At 41.2% G+C, this 24192-nt stretch overlaps 2 protein-coding genes and 4 non-coding genes across 9 annotated transcripts; 5 read left to right on the top strand and 1 right to left on the bottom strand.

Annotated features, from left to right (window-relative positions):
• Positions 1–13083: 13083 nt before the first annotated feature.
• Positions 13084–19872, bottom strand: LOC135557852 (ribonuclease H1-like). Of its 4 annotated transcripts, none has more exons than XM_064991525.1 (9): positions 19769–19872; positions 19356–19457; positions 19120–19244; positions 18742–18942; positions 18311–18410; positions 18167–18225; positions 17944–18024; positions 17654–17778; positions 13084–13410 (listed from the first exon to the last, which is right to left on the bottom strand). In XM_064991525.1, the coding sequence occupies exons 2-9, from the start codon at positions 19418–19420 to the stop codon at positions 13324–13326; spliced, it is 843 nt and encodes a 280-aa protein (XP_064847597.1). In that variant the 5' UTR covers positions 19421–19457; positions 19769–19872; the 3' UTR covers positions 13084–13323. The 4 variants fall into 4 exon arrangements, with proteins under 4 accessions (XP_064847597.1, XP_064847598.1, XP_064847595.1 ...); XM_064991526.1 differs by having other exon boundaries at positions 19788–19845; XM_064991523.1 differs by having other exon boundaries at positions 19356–19868.
• A 4-nt stretch (positions 19873–19876) lies between these two features.
• On the top strand, positions 19877–23680 carry LOC135557853 (small ribosomal subunit protein eS7). The gene is made up of 7 exons (XM_064991528.1): positions 19877–19935; positions 20714–20799; positions 20893–20964; positions 21405–21548; positions 22023–22087; positions 22991–23141; positions 23568–23680. The coding sequence occupies exons 2-7, from the start codon at positions 20725–20727 to the stop codon at positions 23643–23645; spliced, it is 585 nt and encodes a 194-aa protein (XP_064847600.1). The 5' UTR covers positions 19877–19935; positions 20714–20724; the 3' UTR covers positions 23646–23680.
• On the top strand, positions 21096–21320 carry LOC135558040 (small nucleolar RNA SNORA73 family). Its single transcript, XR_010458302.1, has one exon. It is a non-coding gene; the product is annotated as a small nucleolar RNA SNORA73 family (small nucleolar RNA).
• On the top strand, positions 21720–21944 carry LOC135558032 (small nucleolar RNA SNORA73 family). The gene has a single exon (XR_010458294.1). It is a non-coding gene; the product is annotated as a small nucleolar RNA SNORA73 family (small nucleolar RNA).
• Positions 22243–22467, top strand: LOC135558041 (small nucleolar RNA SNORA73 family). The gene has a single exon (XR_010458303.1). It is a non-coding gene; the product is annotated as a small nucleolar RNA SNORA73 family (small nucleolar RNA).
• Positions 23178–23402, top strand: LOC135558039 (small nucleolar RNA SNORA73 family). The gene has a single exon (XR_010458301.1). It is a non-coding gene; the product is annotated as a small nucleolar RNA SNORA73 family (small nucleolar RNA).
• Positions 23681–24192: the final 512 nt, after the last annotated feature.

The raw sequence follows: 24192 nt of genomic DNA, 5'->3' as shown, positions 1-24192 counted from the left end.
ATTACTCTTCAAATGACAAGGATTGATAAGGATTTGAAAGTAGATTATCAACTGGATTCATGATGACTGCTAGCTAAGATTTTGCAAGTATGATGTTGACATGACCAGTCCATTGATCAATTCAACAATTTACATTGAAATCAATTAATTCCATTTAGCTTGTAATAACAAAACAGTCCTGTCGTGTATTTCAGAACAGTTATTAAACTATGTATTAACAAACAAATACATTTGCAACAATGTATTGTTCCCTAGAATGCATTTTGATTGTCATCAGAAGAAAAAAAATCTAACAATGTATATTTTTTAGATGCATGTCTTTAGGTACATTTAAACGAGCAGCCAAATTCTGCAGTCACTAATTGGTCTTTTAACCAATATTAGCTAAGAATATTTTTTTCAAAAGATAAATGTTTTGTCAAAAAAAGAAAAGAAATCCACTGTCCAATAAACCCATACACATTTGTAAATGGTACCATTGAAACACAGTTTTTTTGTTGTTGTTTTTTTTACCTTTATTTAACCAGGCAAGTCAGTTAAGAACAAATTCTTATTTTCAATGACGGCCTGGGAACAGTGGGTTAACTGCCTGTTCAGGGGCAGAACGACAGATTTGCACCTTGTTTAACGGCATGGTAAAAAAAAAATCAAACACTGATCAAAGACAACCTTCGGAATGGTTTCTAAGACAAGTTGATGTTGAGTGAGAAAATGTTTACAACATGTTATAATTTTAAAAAATGCACTGCAGTTAATGGGAAGAGATGGCAGCAAATCAATGGTCTCTAAAAAAAGTTGGTTGTAAGTTTGTAGACTGAAGATCACATGTAAAAACTTAAATCTTCCCAAAACTGAGATATGTAGGATTTAGGCAAACAACAGCATTGTTGTCTGAGGAATTAACTCAACTAATGCCAGTAAAACAAAAACACACCAATTAGATGTTTTAACGAAGAAGACGGTTCTTCAGCCATTTTGCTGTACAGTTTTCTGCACCAATCTTCAAGAATATTTTCTGAACTACCTCAAAAGTGTACCTCAAACATGTTTGGTAATCCATGATCAGACAATACAGAAGCCCAATCAAAGTGGCAAAGGCATTTGGGACATTGTGAAGCTCATGTATGATCACCTGCTCTTCTATCACAAGGGCAACATCCACATTGTCAGCTGGCATTGGGTCATCTGCTGCAGCTCCTTCCACAACGACAAGTATATTGATTTTCACTCAGTGGGTGACTTCCCCAGAATCAGTTGTCTTCTGAAAAACAGAACAAAAATAGGCAAAGAGGCATTGCCCTACAAAAAAATCCTCCAATACAATTTTTCTGTGAAACTGTCTGCAAATATACTGTTGCATATTGATGCAGGCAAGTGGGGTGGCAGGTAGCCTAGTGGTCAAGAGCATGGCGCCAGTAAACAAGCATGGTCCTTAACACGCCAGTCAACCATGATTGCTCCCAGGTCTAGACTGAATGTGTTCTTACTTGAGGTAAAACGTCTGTTCTTTTCCTATTTGCATAAAACAATGAATTGTCTGCTATAGAGTTGCAAAGACCCATGGTTACCCAACACTGAACATGAGGGGGAAACCATGTAAAGCCTAATTTATCATTCAGTGCAGTTATGACAATCAGCTCTTTCTACAACATTCATTATATTAAAAGGTGCACTGTGTACAATTCCATCTCTACTACTTTCCTTTTAAATGACCAGCTTACAAAAGCTGTAAAAACTACATTTCTAGATATTTAAAAAAAATAGGAAAAGTTATTTAAATAGGACAATGATTCCCTGCAATAAGGAATACATTTCTTACACAGAAGCACAGCCCAAAATGCAAAGTTTATATTAAAGACGGATCTGCGCGAGCCAACAGATGAACAATGATGAAACAAACTGTTCAAATGGAAAAATCAGCACTGCATGGTGTAGGGATTAACTGTCCTATCAAAATCAGCACTGCATGGTGTAGGGATTAACTGTCCTATCAAAATCAGCACTGCATGGTGTAGGGATTAACTGTCCTATCAAAATCAGCACTGCATGGTGTAGGGATTAACTGTACTATCAAAATCAGTACTGCATGGTGTAGGGATTAACTGTCCTATCAAAATCAGCACTGCATGGTGTAGGGATTAACTGTCCTATCAAAATCAGCACTGCATGGTGTAGGGATTAACTGTCCTATCAAAATCAGTACTGCATGGTGTAGGGATTAACTGTCCTATCAAAATCAGCACTGCATGGTGTAGGGATTAACTGTCCTATCAAAATCAGCACTGCATGGAGTAGGGATTAACTGTCCTATCAAAATCAGCACTGCATGGTGTAGGGATTAAAGTGTCCTATCAAAATCAGCACTGCATGGTGTAGGGATTAACTGTCCTATCAAAATCAGCACTGCATGGTGTAGGGATTAACTGTCCTATCAAAATCAGCACTGCATGGTGTAGGGATTAACTGTCCTATCAAAATCAGCACTGCATGGTGTAGGGGTTAACTGTCCTATCAAAATCAGCACTGCATGGTGTAGGGGTTAACTGTCCTATCAAAATCATCACTGCATGGTGTAGGGATTAACTGTCCTATCAAAATCAGCACTGCATGGTGTAGGGATTAACTGTCCTATCAAAATCAGCACTGCATGGTGTAGGGGTTAACTGTCCTATCAAAATCAGCACTGCATGGTGTAGGGGTTAACTGTCCTATCAAAATCAGCACTGCATGGTGTAGGGATTAACTGTCCTATCAAAATCAGCACTGCATGGTGTAGGGATTAACTGTCCTATCAAAATCAGCACTGCATGGTGTAGGGATTAACTGTCCTATCAAAATCAGCACTGCATGGTGTAGGGATGAACTGTCCTATCAAAATCAGCACTGCATGGTGTAGGGGTTAACTGTCCTATCAAAATCAGCACTGCATGGTGTAGGGATTAACTGTCCTATCAAAATCAGCACTGCATGGTGTAGAGATTAACTGTCCTATCAAAATCAGCACTGCATGGTGTAGGGGTTAACTGTCCTATCAAAATCAGCACTGCATGGTGTAGGGGTTGACTGTCCTATCAAAATCAGCACTGCATGGTGTAGGGGTTAACTGTCCTATCAAAATCAGCACTGCATGGTGTAGGGATTAACTGTCCTATCAAAATCAGCACTGCATGGAGAAGGGGTTAACTGTCCTATCAAAATCAGCACTGCATGGTGTAGGGATTAACTGTCCTATCAAAATCAGCACTGCATGGTGTAGGGATTAACTGTCCTATCAAAATCAGCACTGCATGGTGTAGGGATTAACTGTCCTATCAAAATCAGCACTGCATGGTGTAGGGATTAACTGTCCTATCAAAATCAGCACTGCATGGTGTAGGGATTAACTGTCCTATCAAAATCAGCACTGCATGGTGTAGGGGTTAACTGTCCTATCAAAATCAGCACTGCATGGTGTAAGGATTAACTGTCCTATCAAAATCAGCACTGCATGGTGTAGAGATTAACTGTCCTATCAAAATCAGCACTGCATGGTGTAGGGGTTAACTGTCCTATCAAAATCAGCACTGCATGGTGTAGGGGTTAACTGTCCTATCAAAATCAGCACTGCATGGTGTAGGGGTTAACTGTCCTATCAAAATCAGCACTGCATGGTGTAGGGATTAACTGTCCTATCAAAATCAGCACTGCATGGTGTAGGGATTAACTGTCCTATCAAAATCAGCACTGCATGGTGTAGGGATTAACTGTCCTATCAAAATCAGCACTGCATGGTGTAGGGATTAACTGTCCTATCAAAATCAGCACTGCATGGTGTAGGGATTAACTGTCCTATCAAAATCAGCACTGCATGGTGTAGGGGTTAACTGTCCTATCAAAATCAGCACTGCATGGAGTAGGGGTTAACTGTCCTATCAAAATCAGCACTGCATGGTGTAGGTATTAACTGTCCTATCAAAATCAGCACTGCATGGTGTAGGGATTAACTGTCCTATCAAAATCAGCACTGCATGGTGTAGGGATTAACTGTCCTATCAAAATCAGCACTGCATGGTGTAGGGATTAATTGTCCTATCAAAATCAGCACTGCATGGTGTAGGGATTAATTGTCCTATCAAAATCAGCACTGCATGGTGTAGGGATTAATTGTCCTATCAAAATCAGCACTGCATGGTGTAGGGATTAACTGTCCTATCAAAATCAGCACTGCATGGTTTAGGGATTAATTGTCCTATCAAAATCAGCACTGCATGGTGTAGGGATTAATTGTCCTATCAAAATCGCTTTTTACATTTTTTAAATAACAAGAAATACTGTTTTTAAAGGATTTGTATAGAATTTGGAATTCCTCACAGTGCCACTTTAATTCTGTTAATTGCCTAACAATAGGGAATTTGACATGTCACCAAGGACACTGCAATATTCTGTGCTGCCATACAGCAGGGATGTGTGATACGTTCAAATACGCTAAGACTTGAGCCTACTTACATTTCGCAACCGCCAAATACAGCTATCAATAGTTGTTTACATGGTAGTTAGGTATTATCGCCCAAACCTAGTATTGTGTTTAATGTTTGGTCCTGATTTTTGCTTTTCAGTCCAAGATAAAGATGGTTTCTTCTGGACAAAAAGCAGGCTAAATCACTATTCTCAACTGAATGAATAGCAAGGGAGAAAGGATGAGTAAAAGTAAAACAACTAAAACATTGCTAAAAGAGACGTCCTTATATACTGTCGTTGGTTCACATTTGATTGAGCCTGTGTGTTATAATCACTTCAGATGGCGACATTCAATGACATTCAACTTGACTCCATTGAACGTTACAATGCATCACGATTCATAGGAGATTTCACTCCTGAGAGAAAGCATAAAGTTATGTTGTAGGGTTGTATACCTCACATCTTCAAAAAATAGGTAGGGTCTTCTCGCAGGAAGTCTGGCAAGCCTCGGAGCACAGCACCCTCTTCCTATGATTGGAACTCTAACAACAAAAGCACAATGACTGTTTAACGACATTGTTAATGTGGTTGTCAAAGATAAGATCTCATCCCCAATATTGATGTGTATTTAAAAAAGTAGCAATTATCAATACTCCATAATGTAGGTAATAACTGTACAGAAGACTTTAATGTCAATATAATGGAACATACGTCTTTGTCAAGAATGTCTATAAGGTGTTTTAGCTCCATCCCTCCACCACTCTTGGCCCGGTAGAATTCAAGGAGTTTAGAAAGATGACTGTCCAGGCCTTCATAACATGTCTTCTTGAGGTCCACAGACACCAGTCTCATGAACTCCTGAGCAACCTGTTTGAAGAGCATAACATACCAGGGAAGGAATTTTAGGGACAAGGGGGTGCCTAATCTGCCAGCGCACCAAAACCATCAGCCAAGGCACTAAGGCCATCAAGCAAAATAGACAATTACTTTGCTACAAAACAACAACAAAAAACACTTGTTAAAAAAAACTTTAACATTTAATGTAGGAAAGTGATTAAAATGATCCGCTGCCACTTTCCGACCAAAGGGTTACAATGGAAATGGAGCTACAGTACTTATTAGAGATCGACCGATTATGATTTTTCAACGCCGAGGACCAAAGCCGATACCGATTAATCGGCAGATTTTTATTTATTTATTTGTAATAATGACAATTACAACAATACTGAATGAACTTATTTTAACTTAATGGCGTTTGCTCGCCTCGTACGTTTGTTACTTCTAGGTTAGACTACTGCAATGCTCTACTTTCCGGCTACCCGGATAAAACACTAAATAAACTTCAGTTAGTGCTAAATATGGCTGCTAGAATCCTGACTAGAACCAATTTTTTTATCATATTACTCCTGTGCTAGCCTCTCTACACTGGCTTCCTGTTAAGGCAAAGGCTGATTTCAAGGTTTTACTGCTAACCTACAAAGCATTACATGGGCTTGTTCCTACCTATCTCTCTGATTTGGTCCTGCCGTACATACCTACACATGCACTACGGTCACAAGACGCAGGCCTCTTAATTGTCCCTAGAATTTCTAAGCAAACAGTTGGAAGCAGGGCTTTCTCCTATAGAGCTCCATTTTTATGGAATGGTCTGCCTACCCATCTGAGAGACGCAAACTCGATCTCAACTTTTATGTCTTTACTGAAGACTCATCTCTTCAGTGGGACATATGATTGAGTGTAGTCTGACCCAGGAGTGTGAAGGTGAACAGAAAGGCTCTGGAGCAACGAACCACCCTTGCTGTCTCTGCCTGGCCGGTTCCCCTCTTTCCACTGGGATTCTCTGCCTCTAATCCTATTACAGGGGATGAGTCACTGGTTTACAGGTGCTCTTTCATGCCGTCCCTAGGAGGGGTGCGTCACTTGAGTGGGTTGAGTCATTGATGTGATCTTCCTGTCTGGGTTGCCCCCCCCCTTGGGTTGTGCCGTGGCGGAGATCTTTGTGGGCTATGCTCGGCCTTGTCTCAGGATGGTAAGTTGGTGGTTGAAGATATCCATCTAGTGGTGTGGGGGTTGTGCTTTATAAAAGTGGGTGGAGTTATATCCTTCCTGTTTGGCCCTGTCCGGGGGTATCATCGGATGGGGCCACAGTGTCTCCTGACCCCTCATGTCTCAGCCTCCAGTATTTATGCTGCAGTAGTTTACGTGTTGGGGGGCTCGGGTCAGTCTGTTACATCTGGAGTTTCCTGTCTTATCTGGTGTCCTGTGTGAATTTAAGTATGCTCTCTCTAATTCTCTTTTTCTTTCTCTCTCTCGGAGGACCTGAGCCCTAGGACAATGCCTCAGGACTACCTGGCATGATGACACCTTTCTGTCCCCAGTCCACCTGGCCGTGCTGCTGCTCCAGTTTTAACTGTTCTGCCTGTAATTATTATTATTAGACCATGCTGGAAATGTATGAACATTTGAACATCTTGGCCATGTTCTGTTATAATCTCCAGCCGGCACAGACAGAAGAGGACTGGCCACCACTCATAGCCTGGTTCCTCTCTAGGTTTCTTCCTAGGTTTTGGCCTTTCTAGGGAGTTTTTCCTAGCCACCGTGCTTCTACACGTGCATTGCTTGCTGTTTGGGGTTTTAGGCTGGGTTTCTGTACAGCACTTTGAGATATCAGCTGATGTACGAAGGGCTTTATAAATACATTTGACTTGATTTACTGCATTCGCGTAACAGGCAGGCTCCTCGTGGAGTGCAATGAGAGGCAGGTGGTTAGAGCGTTGGACTAGTTAACTGTAAGGTTGCAAGATTGGATCCCCCGCGCTGACAAGGTGAAAATCTGTCGTTCTGCACCTGAACAAGGCAGTTAACCCACTATTCCTAGGCCGTCATTGAAAATAAGAACGAGTTCTTAACTGACTTGCCTAGTTAAATAAAGGTATATAAAAAAAATATTTTAAAAAATCGGCGCCCAAAAATACTGATTTCCGATTGTTGAAATCGGCCCTAATTAATCGGCCATTCCGATCAATCGGTCGACCTCTAGTACTTGTACTTATTTGGGGGAAATATATCTTGATTTTGCAGTTTAAACTGAAACTAACACTGAAAAACACGGAAGCATGTGATTAAAATATACATAGCTAGGAATCATGAAAACTAGCTAAGTCTCAGTAGGGATAATTTAAAATGTATCTATGACAGCCTGTGACTGCCTCTGCGCTCAATGTTGAATAAAGTTAAGGGATTCAGAGTCAAGCTATGAAACTAAGTGACAGAAATACTTTGAAAACAACAATGGTTTATAACCATAATTGATTTCAGAAAATGTGAGTGAAAGGCTTACACTCTATAGAGCCCTGCATTTGTGTGACCTATAAACAGTCAAGAGTTGTGTTTTTTCCACCCAGCCTAAGAGCACTACAGATAAAAGGATTACATTTTTGGAAAGCGCATTACATTAATAACTTATGTAGTTCTTTGTGTCCTCTAATCACCAACTCAAAATGCACAAAGATATGAAGGGAGACGAGCTCTTGAGGTATGAGAAACTGTATATTATTAATTTCAACAATCACAGAAAATCTTATTGGACCTTTTGCAGATTTTAAATAAGCACTTATCTATCTGAATAACGCTGGCCATCTAAATTTTATGTATATCACAAGGGGCTCATTTTCCACAATCTCCTTTCTTCTTAATGAGAAAGTAGTCAACATTGCTGCATCAACAGTTACCCAGCCAGGACTTATTTTCTGAATCTCTCCTCGCATATAATCCTTATTGATGAAATGACTTCTCAAATTAGAAAAGTACTGCTTAACATTACAGGGCTCAGAAAAATGACAGAGGTCACATTTTATACAAGCAGTAACTGTTTCATGAGCATTTCTTTGGTGTTGAGTCAAATGCTTCTTGAGTGCTATTTCTGATGGACAGTCTCGATGGATACATGGTAATGGACAGGTTCTTGCATAATGTCCATGCTTCAATTTGTAATGTCTAATAAGGATGCGTTGATTGGATAAGTGCAATAAGTGCTGTCTAGGTAAACCTGTTTACTAACTTCAAAATTCATTTTTATAACATGGTGTGTTTAATTAACATAACATCTCATTACACCCAAACTAACAATTGTAAAATATTCAAATATATGCTGACATTACTACTTACAAGATGAGGCTAATTAATCATAGGAATATTCTTAACCAAGTTTTAAATCATATACTTTGGACAAAATGATAGGTTTAAAACCCAATCCTAATTAGAAGCATGGCGAGCAAACGTCTTTCCTTTGTTCTTTTATGCAGGTTGTCAAACTATTTCCAAGCACGCCAACAATCAGCTTTTATCAGCACGTGTGCATTTGCGCTATCTAGCACCATGCTAACTAAACCCACTTGAACTTAAACAGCACATGTGCAAATTCGGCCACGTGTCTTAACGGTCCTAACTAACACTTTGCTAGATAGCAGTATGCTAGCTAACAGCATCCTAGATAACAGCATCCTAGCTAAATGCCACAACATACACTGGAGAATTTACTTAGCTACACATGCCTATATCTGATGTTTGGCTAGCAAGTCACTGAATACAACCACAATAGTACAATAAACTGATAACAGCTCATTACCACCCAATCTAATAGTAATTATAACTACAAGCATAGCTACAGTTGGCGTTTGTAGCTAGCTACTGTAATACAGGTTATCAAACAAATGACAAGTTAGTCAGCATGTCTGCAATTTGGTGCCATGTGTGCAGCTGGCTATTTAACAGCACATAACATCAAGCCTAACTACAAATTTACTACAGTACACGTAGCAGAATTGCACAGGTAATCCGATTTAAACTGATAGAGTAAAATAATATTTGCCAAAGGTAGCCAAATATCTGTTTTTCTTTCTTAATTTAACCAAATGAACATCGAGCGTGTGCGGTGCTAAGCAGGTAACGTTCACTGGCATGTAACATAGTGGCTAATGTCCTTGCTATTCTTGTGCTGAAAAGTTATAATTATTTTTTATTAAGGGCACTTGTTAACTTACCCAATAAATATTTATACCGTGTAGGTTACCAAGTAGATACATACCATGCTTGTGGTTGTATTGTTTTAAAGGAGATACTCACCTTTTGCTTTATCTGCTGAATGCAGTAGAATAGTTGCCGAAGCACGGTCTTGATCAAGCCAATTCCTGAAAGGAAGCAGCCGCCTATAAATTAACACTGAGTTTTAAAATAAATTGTGATAGTATGACCAGGCTTAAGTAAATAAAACATATGTCCGATTCTAAACATTATACACTTTTGTTAAAAAATTCATTGATTACTAGAATTACAAGGAGCAAGTGCTAAACCAAATTAAGTTTGATCTATATCCCCTATCAATGGCAAACAAGGAGCAAACTCTACACAAACATCACACAATGGGACAGGTGATCTGATGTATTCCGAATGTTTTTTTTTTTGTAGTTAATCTATTTTATAACCAATTGTAACATTACACATATGACTTTCACTACATTGGCCTCACAAAACACGAATTGCTAGATGGCAAACCATCAGTTAGAAAACACTATCTTCCAGAGCGACTTACAGTTAGTCTTACAGGAATAAGCAATAGGCCGACTTGCTAAGCAAGCAGCTTGGCAGAGTTACACATGACCTTCATGCAGTAACAACCTGTAACCCTCAGCTAACACAATAGTAACCCATAGCCCATACAATTGACACATTTCATGCTATGTGGCTCCATATTCTTTAACATTTGCTGCATTGGTGTCAGAAATGAGAAAATTAGATATTGCATGTGACCTTTGCCCTCACAGACAAAACAAGAATTTCTTGTTATGGCTGCATGGAAAACGGGGGAAGTCACTCCAGCAAAGTTGCACCAAACAAATTCCATTTAAAACAAACTGATCAACAAAATGACAATTGTGACAATTGTTAGCACCCCATAGGGATTCTTACGTATGAAAAAGGGAGCTGTATTGTGGCCTTCCATGGCTCCTTTAACTGGGGTATAAAAATAAGTTAACACTCATGGAATATGCATTTTTCATCAATCACAAAGTGGAAAAGCAAAAAACACTCACACAAAAAAAAAAGAAAAAAAAGGTTTCCACTATTAAACAATAGGTACACTATTAGGGCAATAATTAAGAAGTTCAAACCCAGACTCAATCCCACACAACAGCACATGTGCACTGGAGGCAGTTGCACAGACCACTGATTTGACTTAAGAGTTGAATTAACACATAGGTCTTAGCCAATTTAACTTAATTTTGTAAGTTAAGTTAATGTACAGATTTGTAGTTATCCTGACTTGACATGTAAAGTTTAGACAACTGTTGTATTCATTTAGTTAATTTGTCTTTTTGGATCAAATTTGAAAGTTGAGGGAACACATAGTTCATAGCTGATTCAACTTGATTTTCTAAATTAAGACAATGTAATGACTTGTAGTTAATATAACATGCAATTTTTTTGTCAACACAGCTAGGATCTTGTTTTAGTTAAGTTGACTTATTAGTTCTGATTTGAAAGCTGACTGAACAAATTGTTCTGAGATGATTCAAATTGATTTTGTAAGTTAAGACAGTGTAATTAATTGTAGTTATCAAAACTTGAAATGTTTAGTAAACACAACTGTTATCTTGGTGTTGTTGATTTGACTTCTTGGTTCTGAATTGAACGTTAAATTAACACATAGGTCTTAGCAGATTTAACTTAATTTTGGAAGTAAAGTTCATTACAAGATTTGTAGTTATCCTAACTGGACATTTAAAGTCCAAATGTTGTCTTTATTTATTTCATTTGACCTATTGGATCTAATTTGAAAGTTGAGGGAAGAGATACTTCATAGCTGATTCAACTTGGTTTTGTAAGTTAAGACAATTTCATGACTTGTAGTTAATATTACATGCCATTTTTTGTCAACAACTGGGATCTTGTTTTAGTTTATTTGACTTATTAGTTCTGATTTGAAAGTTGACTGAGCAAATTGTTATTTGCTAACTGAACTTGATGTTTTATGTTTACAGCTTTTATTGAGTTGTTGTCAACTTAACTTAACATGATTTGTCAAATCAACACATTTTACACATTTAGTTGACTTGAATATATTAAATAAGTTATTTTGACTTAATCCCCCAAACGTTTTTTTACAGTGTCGTAGTGAGGCAAAAAAAATGTAATCAAATCATTTTTTAAAATATATTATGATACTTCAAGGGGTCCGTTCAAAATCAAATAGCTAAATGATCCTTGGTATTACCTTCTTAAAACACTTTTCTTATTGCTTCGTAGAACCCCCGCTCACCTAATCTAAATAAAAATGATACAAACCTAAAAAGTAACTTCTATTGCCAATGCCAAATATGTAAAAATAGCCTACAAAAAGCCAAAAAATTAAAACATTGCAGCCTGCAGGTAGAAAATATCCTGATTAAAAATAAATATCATATTCATCACACTGGCTACACATGGCCTGTCTGCAACGCACTTGCAACATTATATAAAGTATTCTGGGCCCTCAGAGTTTCCCCAAGTGAGCTCGGGACAGACACAGCTGTAGGCTATTTGTTTCAGCTGTAAGTGGCGGTTCTAGCTTGTATGGCGCCCTGGGCGAACCCTCCCTTCAGCGCCCTCCCCAGCGCCCGGTGCCGGCAAGATGCTGCTGTGGGCGGCTGCCCATGTCGCCTGTACCTAAATCCGCTACTGATTATAATTAGTATATAAATACATCTCTTTGCCAAAAGTCGTCATCCCTCCCATGTATTATTCGACTAGTATTTTTGAAAGTGTAAGGAGGGGGTTTCTGGCAGGGGGGAGATTTTCTGCACAACACCGCAACCTATTTCAGTCCAAGTCAAGCACTGATAAGAAGTAATCAGCTGGATAAGAAGTAATTCCACTGGATCAGAACACATTTTCGGTCGTGCTCTCCCTTTCGAGTGCTTACCGAAAGGGAGAGAGCTGGAAACATTTGCCAGGTATCCTATAGAAGCCTACTTCTATGCGTGCGCGTCCTTACTAAACATCGTCAGGAGCGCCCTTCAAACAAAAGACAACTAAATTGACAAAACTGGTAAATGGGAAGACATAAACCAAATGTTGTTTCTCACAATGTATCTGGGTGCATGGTCAACCCCACGTCTGCATTGGCCGTGCAGCATTTACGGTGATATGGCCTGAGCAGAACTCAGGGCATTCATAGTTCTTGCGCTTTGCGGATCAGTGCAGAGCTGTTGTCAAGGGAGTGAGTTTGTGTTTATACAAGATGTACCGCCCCGCCTACCGTCAATCAATTGCGTCACAACCTCCATATGGAGCCTCCGACCACATTTTCAGATCAAGCATACATTTGATTTTAGTCTAGGCCTCCGCAATAGATAAATTCACTGAGGTGGGGGCAAATATATATTTGTTACTGCTCGACTAAAACAATCTCGGTCGACCAAAGAATCGACCAGTTGACTAATTTGCGTCAGCCCTACTTTACTGGCATACAAACTGTGGATTGAAACGTGGTTAGTGAATAGGCCGACTTTACTACCACAATGGAATTACTTTACAGTATTAATGCATGCTCATATGATGCTACAGGTAAAAGCTGAAGGAATTCCTTAAATTAAACAACCAACAATATTTCAAACAGGATGCTTTATTTAATAAAAATAAACAAACTTAGAAACAGAACATTGTTCTCTGGAAAAGAACTTGGCAGCCCAACAGAAAAGACAAAATTATCCTGGAAAATTAAAATGCCCCCCCCCACACACACACACAAAACGATCATGAATTATTAATTCGTGAACTCCCAATTTGATAGAATTTAACAGAGAAACAAGATAAGTAAATTACATATTGGGCTGTTATCTTGTAGGGCTAATGTGAGCGTTTTGCTGCCCCCTCTCTGGACAGCCTGTCAGCCTCCTCGTTTCCTAGGTATCCAGCGTGGCCTGGGATGTGCAACTGGAGAAAGAAGAGAGAGTCAAAGGCAGAAGGAGACTGTTAATAGTTTCAGTTGTGCATCATCCATCCATGAAAGTTCCAATACTTTTTTGGTCCACGACCCCATTTTGATATCAGAAAATTATTGTGACCCCAACTATGTGAAAAAGTGATGTAATCAACTGCCAATGACAGTCATTGCAAAGCAGTCAAAGTATGGGTGTACTTGCATGTCCCGGTGGATCAAAAGTAACAGTCAGAATCTGGTGTGGTCACCAGATACTGGTGTGCAGTGCATCTCCTCCTCATGGACTGCACCAGATTTGGCAGTTCCTGCTGTGAGATGTTACCCCACTCTTCCACCAAGGCACCTGCAAGTTCCCGGTCATTTTGAGGGAATGGCCCTATCCTTCACCCTCCAATCCAACAGGTCCCAGACGTTCTCAATGGGATTGAGATCCTGGCTCTTCGCTGGCCATGGCAGATCACTGACATTCCTGTCCTGCAGGAAATCAGACTGCTTGTTCTGCATGTGGTGGCATTGTCATGCTGGAGGGTCATGTCAGGATGAGCCTGCAGGAAGGGTACTGCATGAGGGAGGAGGATGTCTTCCCTGTAATGCACAGCATTGAGATTGCAGGCAATGACAACAAGCTCAGTCCAATGATACTGTGACACACGGCCCCAGAGCATGACGGACCCTCCACATCGATCCCGCTCCAGAGTACAGGCCTTGGTGTAATGCTCATTCCTTCGACGATAAATGCGAATCCGAACATCACCCCTGGTGAGACAAAACCTCGACTCATCAGTGAACAGCACTTTTTGCCAGTCCTGTCTGGTCCAGCAACGGTGGGTTTGTGCCCATAGACGATGTTGTTGCTGGTGATGTCTGGTGAGGACCTGCCTTACAACAGGCCTACAAGCCCTCAGTCCAGCCTCTCTCAGCCTATTACAGACAGTCTGAGCACTGATGGAGGGATTGTGCGTTCCTGGTGTAACTCGGGCAGTTGTTGTTGCCATTCCCGCAAGTGTGATGTTCGGATGTACCGATTCTGTGCAGGTGTTGTTACACAATGTCTGCCACTGCGAGGACAATCAGCTGTCCGTCCTGTCTCCCTGTAGCGTTGTCTTAGACGTCTCACAGTACGGACATTGCAATTTATTGCCCTGGCCACATCTGCAGTCCTCATGCCTCCTTGCAGCCTGCCTAAGGCACGCTCACGCAGATGAGCAGGTCCCTGGGCATCTTTCTTGTGGCGTTTTTCAGTCAGTAGAAAGGCCTCTTTAGTGTCCTAAGTTTTCATAACTTTGACCTTAATTGCCTAGTGTCTTAACGACCTTTCCACAGGTGCATGTTCATTAATTGTTTATGGTTAATTGAACAAGCATGGGAAACAGAGTTTAAACCCTTTACAATGAAGATCTGTGAAGTTATTTGGATTTTTACATAAAAAAAGGGACATTTCTTTTTTTTGCTGTATATATATATATATATATAACACACCGTGCCTTCGGAAAGTGTTCAGACCCCTTGACTTTTTCTACATTTTGTTACATTACCGCCTTATTCTAAAATGTATTACATGTATGTTTTCCCTCAGCAATCTACACACAATATACCCATAATGAGAAAGCAAAAACAGTATTTTAGAAATGTTTGCAAATGTATAAAAAAATGTATTTAAGTATTCAGACCCTTTGCTATGACACTTGAAATTGAGCTCAGGTGCATCCTGTTTCCATTGATCATCATTGAGATGTTTCTATAACTTTGAAGTCCACCTGTGATAAATTCAATTGATTGGACATGATTTTTAAAAGGCACACACCTGTCTACATTAGGTCCCACAGATGACAGTGCAATACAGAACAAAAACCAAGCCATGAGGTTAAAGGAATTGTATGTAGAGCTCCGAGACAGGATTGTGTCGAGGCACAGATCTGCGGAAGAGTAGCAAAACATTTCTGCAGCATTGACGGTCCCCAACAACACAGTGGCCTCCATCATTCTTAAATGGAAGAAGTTTGGAACCACCAAGACTTTTCCAAGAGCTGGCCGCCCGGTCAATCTGAGCAATCGGGGGGAAAAGGGACTTGAAACCAAGATTGAACTCTTTGGCCTGAATACCAAACGTCACATCTGGAGGAAAACTGGCACCATCCCTACGGTGAGGCATAGTGGTGGCAGCATCATGCTGTGGGGATTATTTTCAGCGGCAGGGACTGGGAGACTAGTCAGGATCGAGGCAAGGATTAATGGAGCAAAGTAGAGATCCCTGATGAAAACCTGCTCCAGAGTGCTCAGGGGCAAAGGTTCACCTTCCAACAGGACAAGCACACAGCCAAGACAATGAAAGAGCTGCTTCGGGTTAAGTCTCTGAATGTCCTTGAGTGGCCCAGCCAGAGCCCGGACTTGAACTGAATCCAACATCTCTGGAGAAACCTGAAAATAGCTCTGCAGCAACACTCCCCATCCAATCTGACAGAGTTTGAGACAATCTGCAGAAAAGAATGGGAGAAACTTCCCAAATACAGGTGTGCCAAGCTTGTCGCCTCATACCAAAGAGTCGAGGCTGTAATCGCTGCCAAAGGTGCTTCAGCAAAGTACTGAGTAAAGGGTCTGCATAGTTATGTAAATGTTTGAAGTCATTTTAGCAATCATTTATAAAACCTGTTTTTGCTTTGTCATGATGGGGTATTGTGTGTAGATTGAGGGTAAACAACTATTTAATAATTTTAAGTATGTAACCTAACAATGTGGAAAAAAATCAAAGGGTCTGAATACTTTCCTAAAGGCACTGTTTGTGTGTATGTTTAATATATATCTCACACACAGTACCAGTCAAAAGTTTGGACACACCTACTCATTCAAGGGTTTTTCTTTATTTTTTACTATTTTCTACATTGTAGAATAATAGTGAAGCCATCAAAACTATGAAATAACACATGGAATCATGTAGTAACCAAAAATGTTAAACAAATCAAAATATATTTTATATTCTTCAAAGTAGCCACATCAAGTTGCCTTGATGACAGCTTTGTACACTCCTGGTATTCTCTCAAGCAGCTTCATGAGGTAGTCACCTGGAATGCTTGAAGGAGTTCCCACATATGCTGAGCACTTGTTGGCTGCTTTCCTTCACTCTGTGGTCCAACTTGAAAAACAAATTACATTACCACTAAGCGCAAACCAGATGGGATGGCATATTGCTGCAGAATGCTGTGTTAGCCATGCTGGTTAAGTGTGCCTTGAATTATAAATAAATCAGTCTGTGTCACCAGCAAAGCTCCCCCACACCTCCTCCTCCATACTTCACGGTGGGAACCACAGATGCAGATAATCCGTTCACCTTCTCTGTGTCTCACAAAGACACGGCGGTTGGAACCAAAATATCAAATTTGTACTCATCAGACAAATTTCCACCGGTCTAATGTACATTGATCGTGTTTCTTGGCCCAAGCAAGTCTCTTCTTCTTATTGGTGTCCTTTAGTAGTGGTTTCTTTGCAGGAATTCGACCACGAAGGCCTAATTCACACAGTCTCCTCTGAACAGTTGATGTTGAGATGTGTCAAGTTACTTGAACTCTGTGAAGCATTTATTTGGACTGCAATTTCTGAGGCTGGTAACTCTAATGAACTTATCCTCTGCAGCAGAGATAAGTCTGGGTCCTCCTTTCCATTGGTGGTCCTCAAGAGAGCCAGTTTCATCATAACGCTTGATGGTTTTTGCGACTGCACTTGAAGAAACTTTAAAAGTTCTTGACATTTTCCGGATTGACTGGCTTTCATGTCTTAAAGTAACGATGGACTGTCATTTCTCTTTGCTTATTTGAGCTGTTCTTGCCATAATATGGACTTGTTCTTTTACCAAATAGGGCTATGTTCTGTATACCACCCCTACCATGTCACAACAGAACTGACTAGCATAAATGCATTAAGAAGGAAAGTTATTCAAAAAATTAACTTGTAAAAAAAACCTTGTATGAATAGGTGTTCTAAAACCATTTTCATATCAGGAGACCTCACATATTTCTTTATTTTAGTCATATCGAGAGCAGCTTACATTAGTAAGCCCATACATTTTCACACTGGTCCCCCGTGGGAATTGAACCCATAACCTCTATCAACTGAGCCACACAGGACACACGACCCAATCATCATCCATAGTTTGGGAAACTATGTTCCATTCTTTGAAACCCACTACACTTGAAGTGAAAATATTAACAGATATGTAGAGGAACAGGCATCATTGATATTTACCCATACAACCTTCAGCTCTTCATTTAACTTGTCAAGTTTTTCAAAGTCCTCTCTGTTGATGATAGGGCCACCAGATTTGAGCCTCCAGTTGTTCAGCTTCCAGTTCTTCACCCAGCTGGTGACGCCTGGAGGAAACAACACAACAGTCATTAAGATAGTCACATTAGCAGGCCTAGCTACTAACGTTAGATGCTGCATCATGCCTGCAGCATCACACAAAGCCATGTCACAATCAGTCAGTCCCTGGCTGATTGAGTGTTAGTAAAGTGCCATAAGCAGCACACACGTACCATTAATGGTGAACTTGCTGTCTGTATAGAGCACCAACTTCTTGATGTCCATCTCTTTGGCCTGCTCCAAGGCTTTACATGCTGCCTGTGCCATTCAGAAGCAAAATGTGGGATTAAATCTCTGTGGGGTTACAATCCAAAGGTTGCTGTGGCAATTCCATTCAAATAACAGCAATCTGGTTAAGAGAGTTCAGAATTAAAACAAATAAGACAAACACAGTACTTGCCTGTAATTCTGCCCTCTGGTTGGTCTGTCTTCCATCCAGCGGTTCTGCTACATTCCTACAGTAAAGAGTCCACATAAAAACCAACCCACTGTAGTGTTGAACAGTCTATGAGTTATAACCACAGACCCAGGCCTACTCACAGAGGATGGTCACGTCCCCAGTACACCCCGATCCCAGCTCGGGCTCCGGCCTTCCCATTGCCTGAACAGCAGCCATCTGTGTACACCACGACTGCATCACCTGGAAAAACAGACTGTTTTCTTAATCATGTTTAATTCGTTTTCAATCATCATTATAGGATATTTTCTGCTACTATAAGCTATATTTGTAAGTTTGGGGTTTATTTTTGCATGTTTATGTGTATAGGTATGTGTATATATGACAGTCAAACATTGTGTTTTCCTTCTTGATTCTTTGCTTGATTTATTATTACTTTTTGATGTGTACTGCTGTATTTACTGATTTTACGTTGCCTTATATGGATTATACTAAAAATAATTGTTCACATTTTTTTTTACATTTCTAAACAAAAACAAGAAATATGATTTAAAGGAGTAACAGGTATATTTACCCATGTAGGTGAATCCATCAGAGCTCTTTGAAGATGCGCAGCTGTCTTGAGATGCCTCCTGGGAACGTTTAGCTCGTTTGGCAGGGGACACCACCTCCTTCTCCTCCTCCTCCACGTGATTATAGTGTCTCTTCTGACCAATGGGAATATACTCAAGGGCCTCCGGGGCCCTTCGTGGGAGTGTTGCCTCATAGCTGGTTCCTGAAAGATAATACCTTGGTCTGAGTAGAAGTCTGATTCTGCTGTGCCTGAATGGTGCACTACTTGTCTAATGACAAGATAGGCTGCCCATTCCTAATGCCAGTAACAACAGTACCCATTGTATTGTCATTTCACAAGTACAGTGACCCATAGGGAAGAACATAGCCATCGATCTACCCTCTGACACGTCTGGTGTTATCGACGTTGCTTTGCCTCTGACAAAAGCCCAGGCATCCTTTTCAGCAGCAAACTTCTTGAAGCTGGCATGTGGGAACTTGTCAATTTGTTTCTTACATTCATCCCTGAAAAAGTAAACACATGATATTCAATGTGAATAGAAATGACAAAATGTGGCCAAAGACACACTACAGTGGTAACTAGCTCCCTAGCTAGGTAACTACTACACAGCTCACCAAGTTTGGTAAACTCCAGGGTTTAATCCTTTCCTCACAGCGTAGAAGAATTTGCCTTTCACCATCTCCTCTGTGCCAATACAGACTGCCCTGTGTATTATACTACAAAGAACGGGTAACCTGAACATCACTTACACCAGCAATTACTTAAAAGTGGAAGCACCGGTCATTGTCTTGATTTCAGAAATGTGAACAAGTTGAACAAACTAAATAGCTATGTGTTAAAATGCAAGGACAACTATTAGCTAGCCATCATTGGAAACAAATATAGGCATGTAAACAGTGGCTAGCTTACTAGACCACTAACCCAAAGCAAACACATTTTGCTAGCTACTACCTAACGACCGTAATGTCAACACACAACTCTACAAGTTAGCTATACATTTGAACATGATCTACGCTGACATGCTTACTTTTGGACTCGGTATTTACATTAATTACTTCAAAGTTCACGATAACTGCTGCACTGTTCTGTTGGTGTTAAAAATCATACTTCCGTGTTCCCATGATTCCTTCCACGACGTACTCGTATACTCCTCTCGCGAGATTCCGGCCTCTTCCCCGGCCGTCGTTGATTGAGGTAGGTCGAGATAATGCTCCCACTGGTCGGAATTTCTTGTCAAACTGTTGTAAATGTGCACAGAATTTCCTCGTTCTTGTATCAGAGTTCATGTAAGACTGTTGATGCGTTAGATTATTATATTTAAGGTTTTGGATGGCCGTTGTGTAATTAATTGTATGAAGTGTTTCAGGATAGACCTAACATGAAAACGGAAAGGCGGCATAGCTGGCGCGTTGAGGCCCATGTGTTCTTGTAAGAATTGCCAGTAGTTCGTCGACTAGTGGCTTTTTTAACCGTTTTTAATATTTCCTTTTGTCAAGTGTCCTGACAGTTTAGCCAGAGGTATGGTTGAGTACTGTCCGGCCGTTGCTAGCTAACGTTAGCCATTTGATAATGAACCTGGTTTAAAGACGGCCAACTGGCTAACGTTAGCTAGCTAATATTAAGTAGTTAACTTGGAACATGCGACCCTATCTCCTGTACATTGTTTGATGCAATAGTTACTTGTCAGGTTGTTTATGATGGCATGTCTGCTAGCTAGCTAACGGCATTTGTATTTTGAATGTGTACATGAAATCAGCCGTTGTCGACTGTTCGTTTGATCAACCTTAGCCGATAGCGCTAGCTAGTAACTGCATGTCTGTATGGTGTGATGGAGTCGGCATATGAACCACTCGGCTAACGTTGGTTCGTTTCAGTGTGTATACTACATTACCTGAAACCGTGCATGATGTCAAAAGACATACAGGACTCCGGAGTATGCTCAAATGGTAGTCTTGTCTTTAATTAATTCCAGAGACATAGGCCATGTTCAGTACCAGCGCCAAAATCGTGAAGCCCAATGGCGAAAAGCCAGATGAGTTCGAGTCTGGAATATCCCAGGTGAGCTATGTCAATATATGGCACTGTATAAAACTTCCTTAGTCGCTTGGCTAATGCTGTAAGCCATATTTAACACGTCAGCCTTCTTTCTAGGCTCTCCTGGAGCTGGAGATGAACTCAGACATGAAGGCTCAGCTGAGGGAGCTGAACATCACTGCTGCAAAGGCAAGGATCCTGTACTGCATGTCTTGTACTTGCCTTCATTCTGACTGTTTGCTCAGACCATTTTTGGATAACTGAAGATGAAAGTGGTAGGAGTTTGTCTGACTCTTAGTAAACTGTGTTTGAGTTTAACCCCAACGTGGACATCCGGTGAGGTTGCTCTCACATGGCTCTGTCCTTGTGGCGTATGGGAGCGTAGTACTTCACAGTGCTGTGACGTACAGTCCCGTTCCACGACGTTGGAGAGCAAGCTTTGTCCCCGGCCTTCGGGCTGGTGAGGACGGCGTTCTGTATATTCCTACATCTTCCCAGAGCCCTTTGGGCCATGACTGGGGGGCTAAACCATGCGGTGTACAATTTCATTCAGACAGCTGAAGCCCTCAAAGCATCTATTTGAAGTGTTTGTATTTGTGCTCTAACTGAAATGCTGTTCTCTCCTCCAGGAAATTGAAGTTGGTGGTAGCAGGAAAGCCATCATCATCTTTGTCCCCGTGCCCCAGCTGAAATCTTTCCAGAAGATTCAGGTGCGACTCGTGAGGGAGCTGGAAAAGAAGTTCAGCGGAAAACACGTCGTCTTCGTTGCACAGGTTAGGGTGATGTTGTCTCGCTGTCCTGTTTTCCACGAGTTGCTGGGGCAGTTTGCAGAGCTGTTGCCGTGACCCCACTGTCGGTTAGCTTGGTTACTTTGGAGAAATCTATTAACACACTTCTTTAGTGCTCAAATATACATGTTTCTATGCTGTGAGTGTAGCATAATATCAACGTGGACATCCGGTGGGGTTGCTCTCGCATGGCTCTGTCCTTGTGGCGTATGGGAGCGTAGTACTTCACAGTGCTGTGACGTACAGTCCCGTTCCACGACGTTGGAGAGCAAGCTTTGTCCCCGGCCTTCGGGCTGGTGAGGGCGGTGTTCTGTATATTCCTACATCTTCCCAGAGCCCTTTGGGCCATGACTGGGGGGCTAAACCATGCGGTGTACATTATTTAGAATGCTTGTTGGGCTTTAAAAGTCTCCATGTGTAAATTGGTAAGTAAGCCTTGGTGGGTTTTTTTACTTACAGAGGAGAATCCTGCCCAAACCAACCAGGAAAAGCCGTATCAAGAATAAGCAGAAGCGTCCCAGGAGGTGAGTTCTGTTGTCACCTGCATGTCCACGACTACATGCTGTATGGAAGAACATGTATTTGTAGCTTTAAAGTTGGAGCAAATGGGTGCTAGGTTTAGAAGTTGAAATTGTTGTGCTGTATTTGATGCTGCCATACTTGCACACCATGTTTGGACCCAACGTGGACATCCGGTGGGGTTGCTCTCACATGGCTCTGTCCTTGTGGCGTATGGGAGCGTAGTACTTCACAGTGCTGTGACGTACAGTCCCGTTCCACGACGTTGGAGAGCAAGCTTTGTCCCCGGCCTTCGGGCTGGTGAGGACGGCGTTCTGTATATTCCTACATCTTCCCAGAGCCCTTTGGGCCATGACTGGGGGGCTAAACCATGCGGTGTACAATTTTACTAATACCATGTCGTATGCTTTTAATGGGATTTTATAATAGGTTATTATATAGCTACAAGATTAAACGGGGACAAACCATATAATGCAACATCAACTTTCCTTCCTATTACCTTGCATTACCCTATGAGTAGGGGTTTTAAACCCAGTGTCCTGGCTAAATTCCCAATCTGGCCCTCGTACCATCGTGGTCACCTAATCGTCCCCAGCTTCCAATTGTCTCATTCATCCTCCTCTCCCCTGTAACTACTCCCCATGTCGTTGCTGTAAATAAGAATGTGTTCTCAGTAAACTTGCCTGGTAAAATATAAACAATTATAATCTAAAGCAGACTGCTTGTCTCCAGTAATGATTTCAAAATACCTGTATAGCTATTTGATTGTTACCCTTTCAATACATGCATAAAGAATCTTCCTCTGATTTTGAATGAGACTGATTGTAGGAAAAATAGTTTTCGCAAGGTTTAGAACATTTCTGTAATTACCTCAAATGTCTAATGCACGTTGTGATTTGTTTCTCCAGCCGTACTCTGACTGCCGTGCACGATGCCATCCTTGAAGACCTGGTCTTCCCCAGTGAGATTGTTGGCAAGAGGATCCGCGTGAAACTGGACAGCAGTCGGCTCATCAAAGTCCACCTTGACAAGGCTCAGCAGAACAATGTGGAACACAAAGTGAGTTGTGTCGCGGTTTGTTCACCCACCTTAACCCCAACGTGGACATCCGGTGAGGTTGCTCTCACATGGCTCTGTCCTTGTGGCGTATGGGAGCGTAGTACTTCACAGTGCTATGACGTACAGTCCCGTTCCACGATGTTGGAGAGCAAGCTTTGTCCCCGGCCTTCGGGCTGGTGAGGACGGCGTTCTGCATATTCCTACATCTTCCCAGAGCCCTTTGGGCCATGACTGGGGGGCTAAACCATGCAGTGTACAACTTCTCTTGACTGATGTCTCAAATGGTTTATGTGCTGCAAATGTCTTTGGCAAATGTGCCAAATGCATGCCTTTTGTGTTGTCATATGCAATTGCTATATTGATCAGCATAACCTGTAAATGTTGCGGTCTATGCAGTGGTTAACCAGTGGTTGCCTTTATTTTCAGGTTGAGACCTTCTCCGGTGTCTACAAGAAGCTCACAGGCAAAGACGTTGTTTTTGAATTCCCCGAATTCCAACTGTAGAGTGCAGATGACAAAATAAATGAGTTTACTCTCAATGTCATTGCTCTGTGTTCTCTGGATGATAGGGTGGTCAGTCATGCCAATCCCATACATGATGGTCTAGCCCATGGATCCAACCCTGTTCCCAAAGAGCTAGCCTCTTTTAGGTGTTCTCCTATCCCTGTTGTAACTAACCCGATTCGGTTTCTCAGCTAATTATTTGAATCGGGTGCACTAGATGAGGGTTGGAGTGAGCCTACAGGACGGTAGCTCTGCAGGAACAGTTGGAGAGCCCTGGTCTCTAGAGACTAATATCCTTTCAGAAAAGTATTGTCAGTCAGAAGGACCATTAACTTGAGTAACTGAAGACTTGGAACAGCCTTGATGACTGATCAGTTGTATTGCCACATCCTACAATTTGTGGTGCGAGGGGGGGCTTTTCAGGTTGCTTTTGGGCCTCTGTAATGGTAGTATTCAATGGGGTTTTTTGCACACTGGAAAATGTCCTGATCCAATTATTAGATGTTGAGTGGAGTTGACAGGTAATGTATTTGCCTATGTATAAATC

Source organism: Oncorhynchus masou, chromosome 16 (assembly GCF_036934945.1).
Source record: "Oncorhynchus masou masou isolate Uvic2021 chromosome 16, UVic_Omas_1.1, whole genome shotgun sequence".
Lineage (NCBI taxonomy): Eukaryota > Metazoa > Chordata > Actinopteri > Salmoniformes > Salmonidae > Oncorhynchus > Oncorhynchus masou.
Note: the sequence above shows the minus strand (reverse complement) of the source record. Positions and strands in the feature narration are given on the sequence as shown.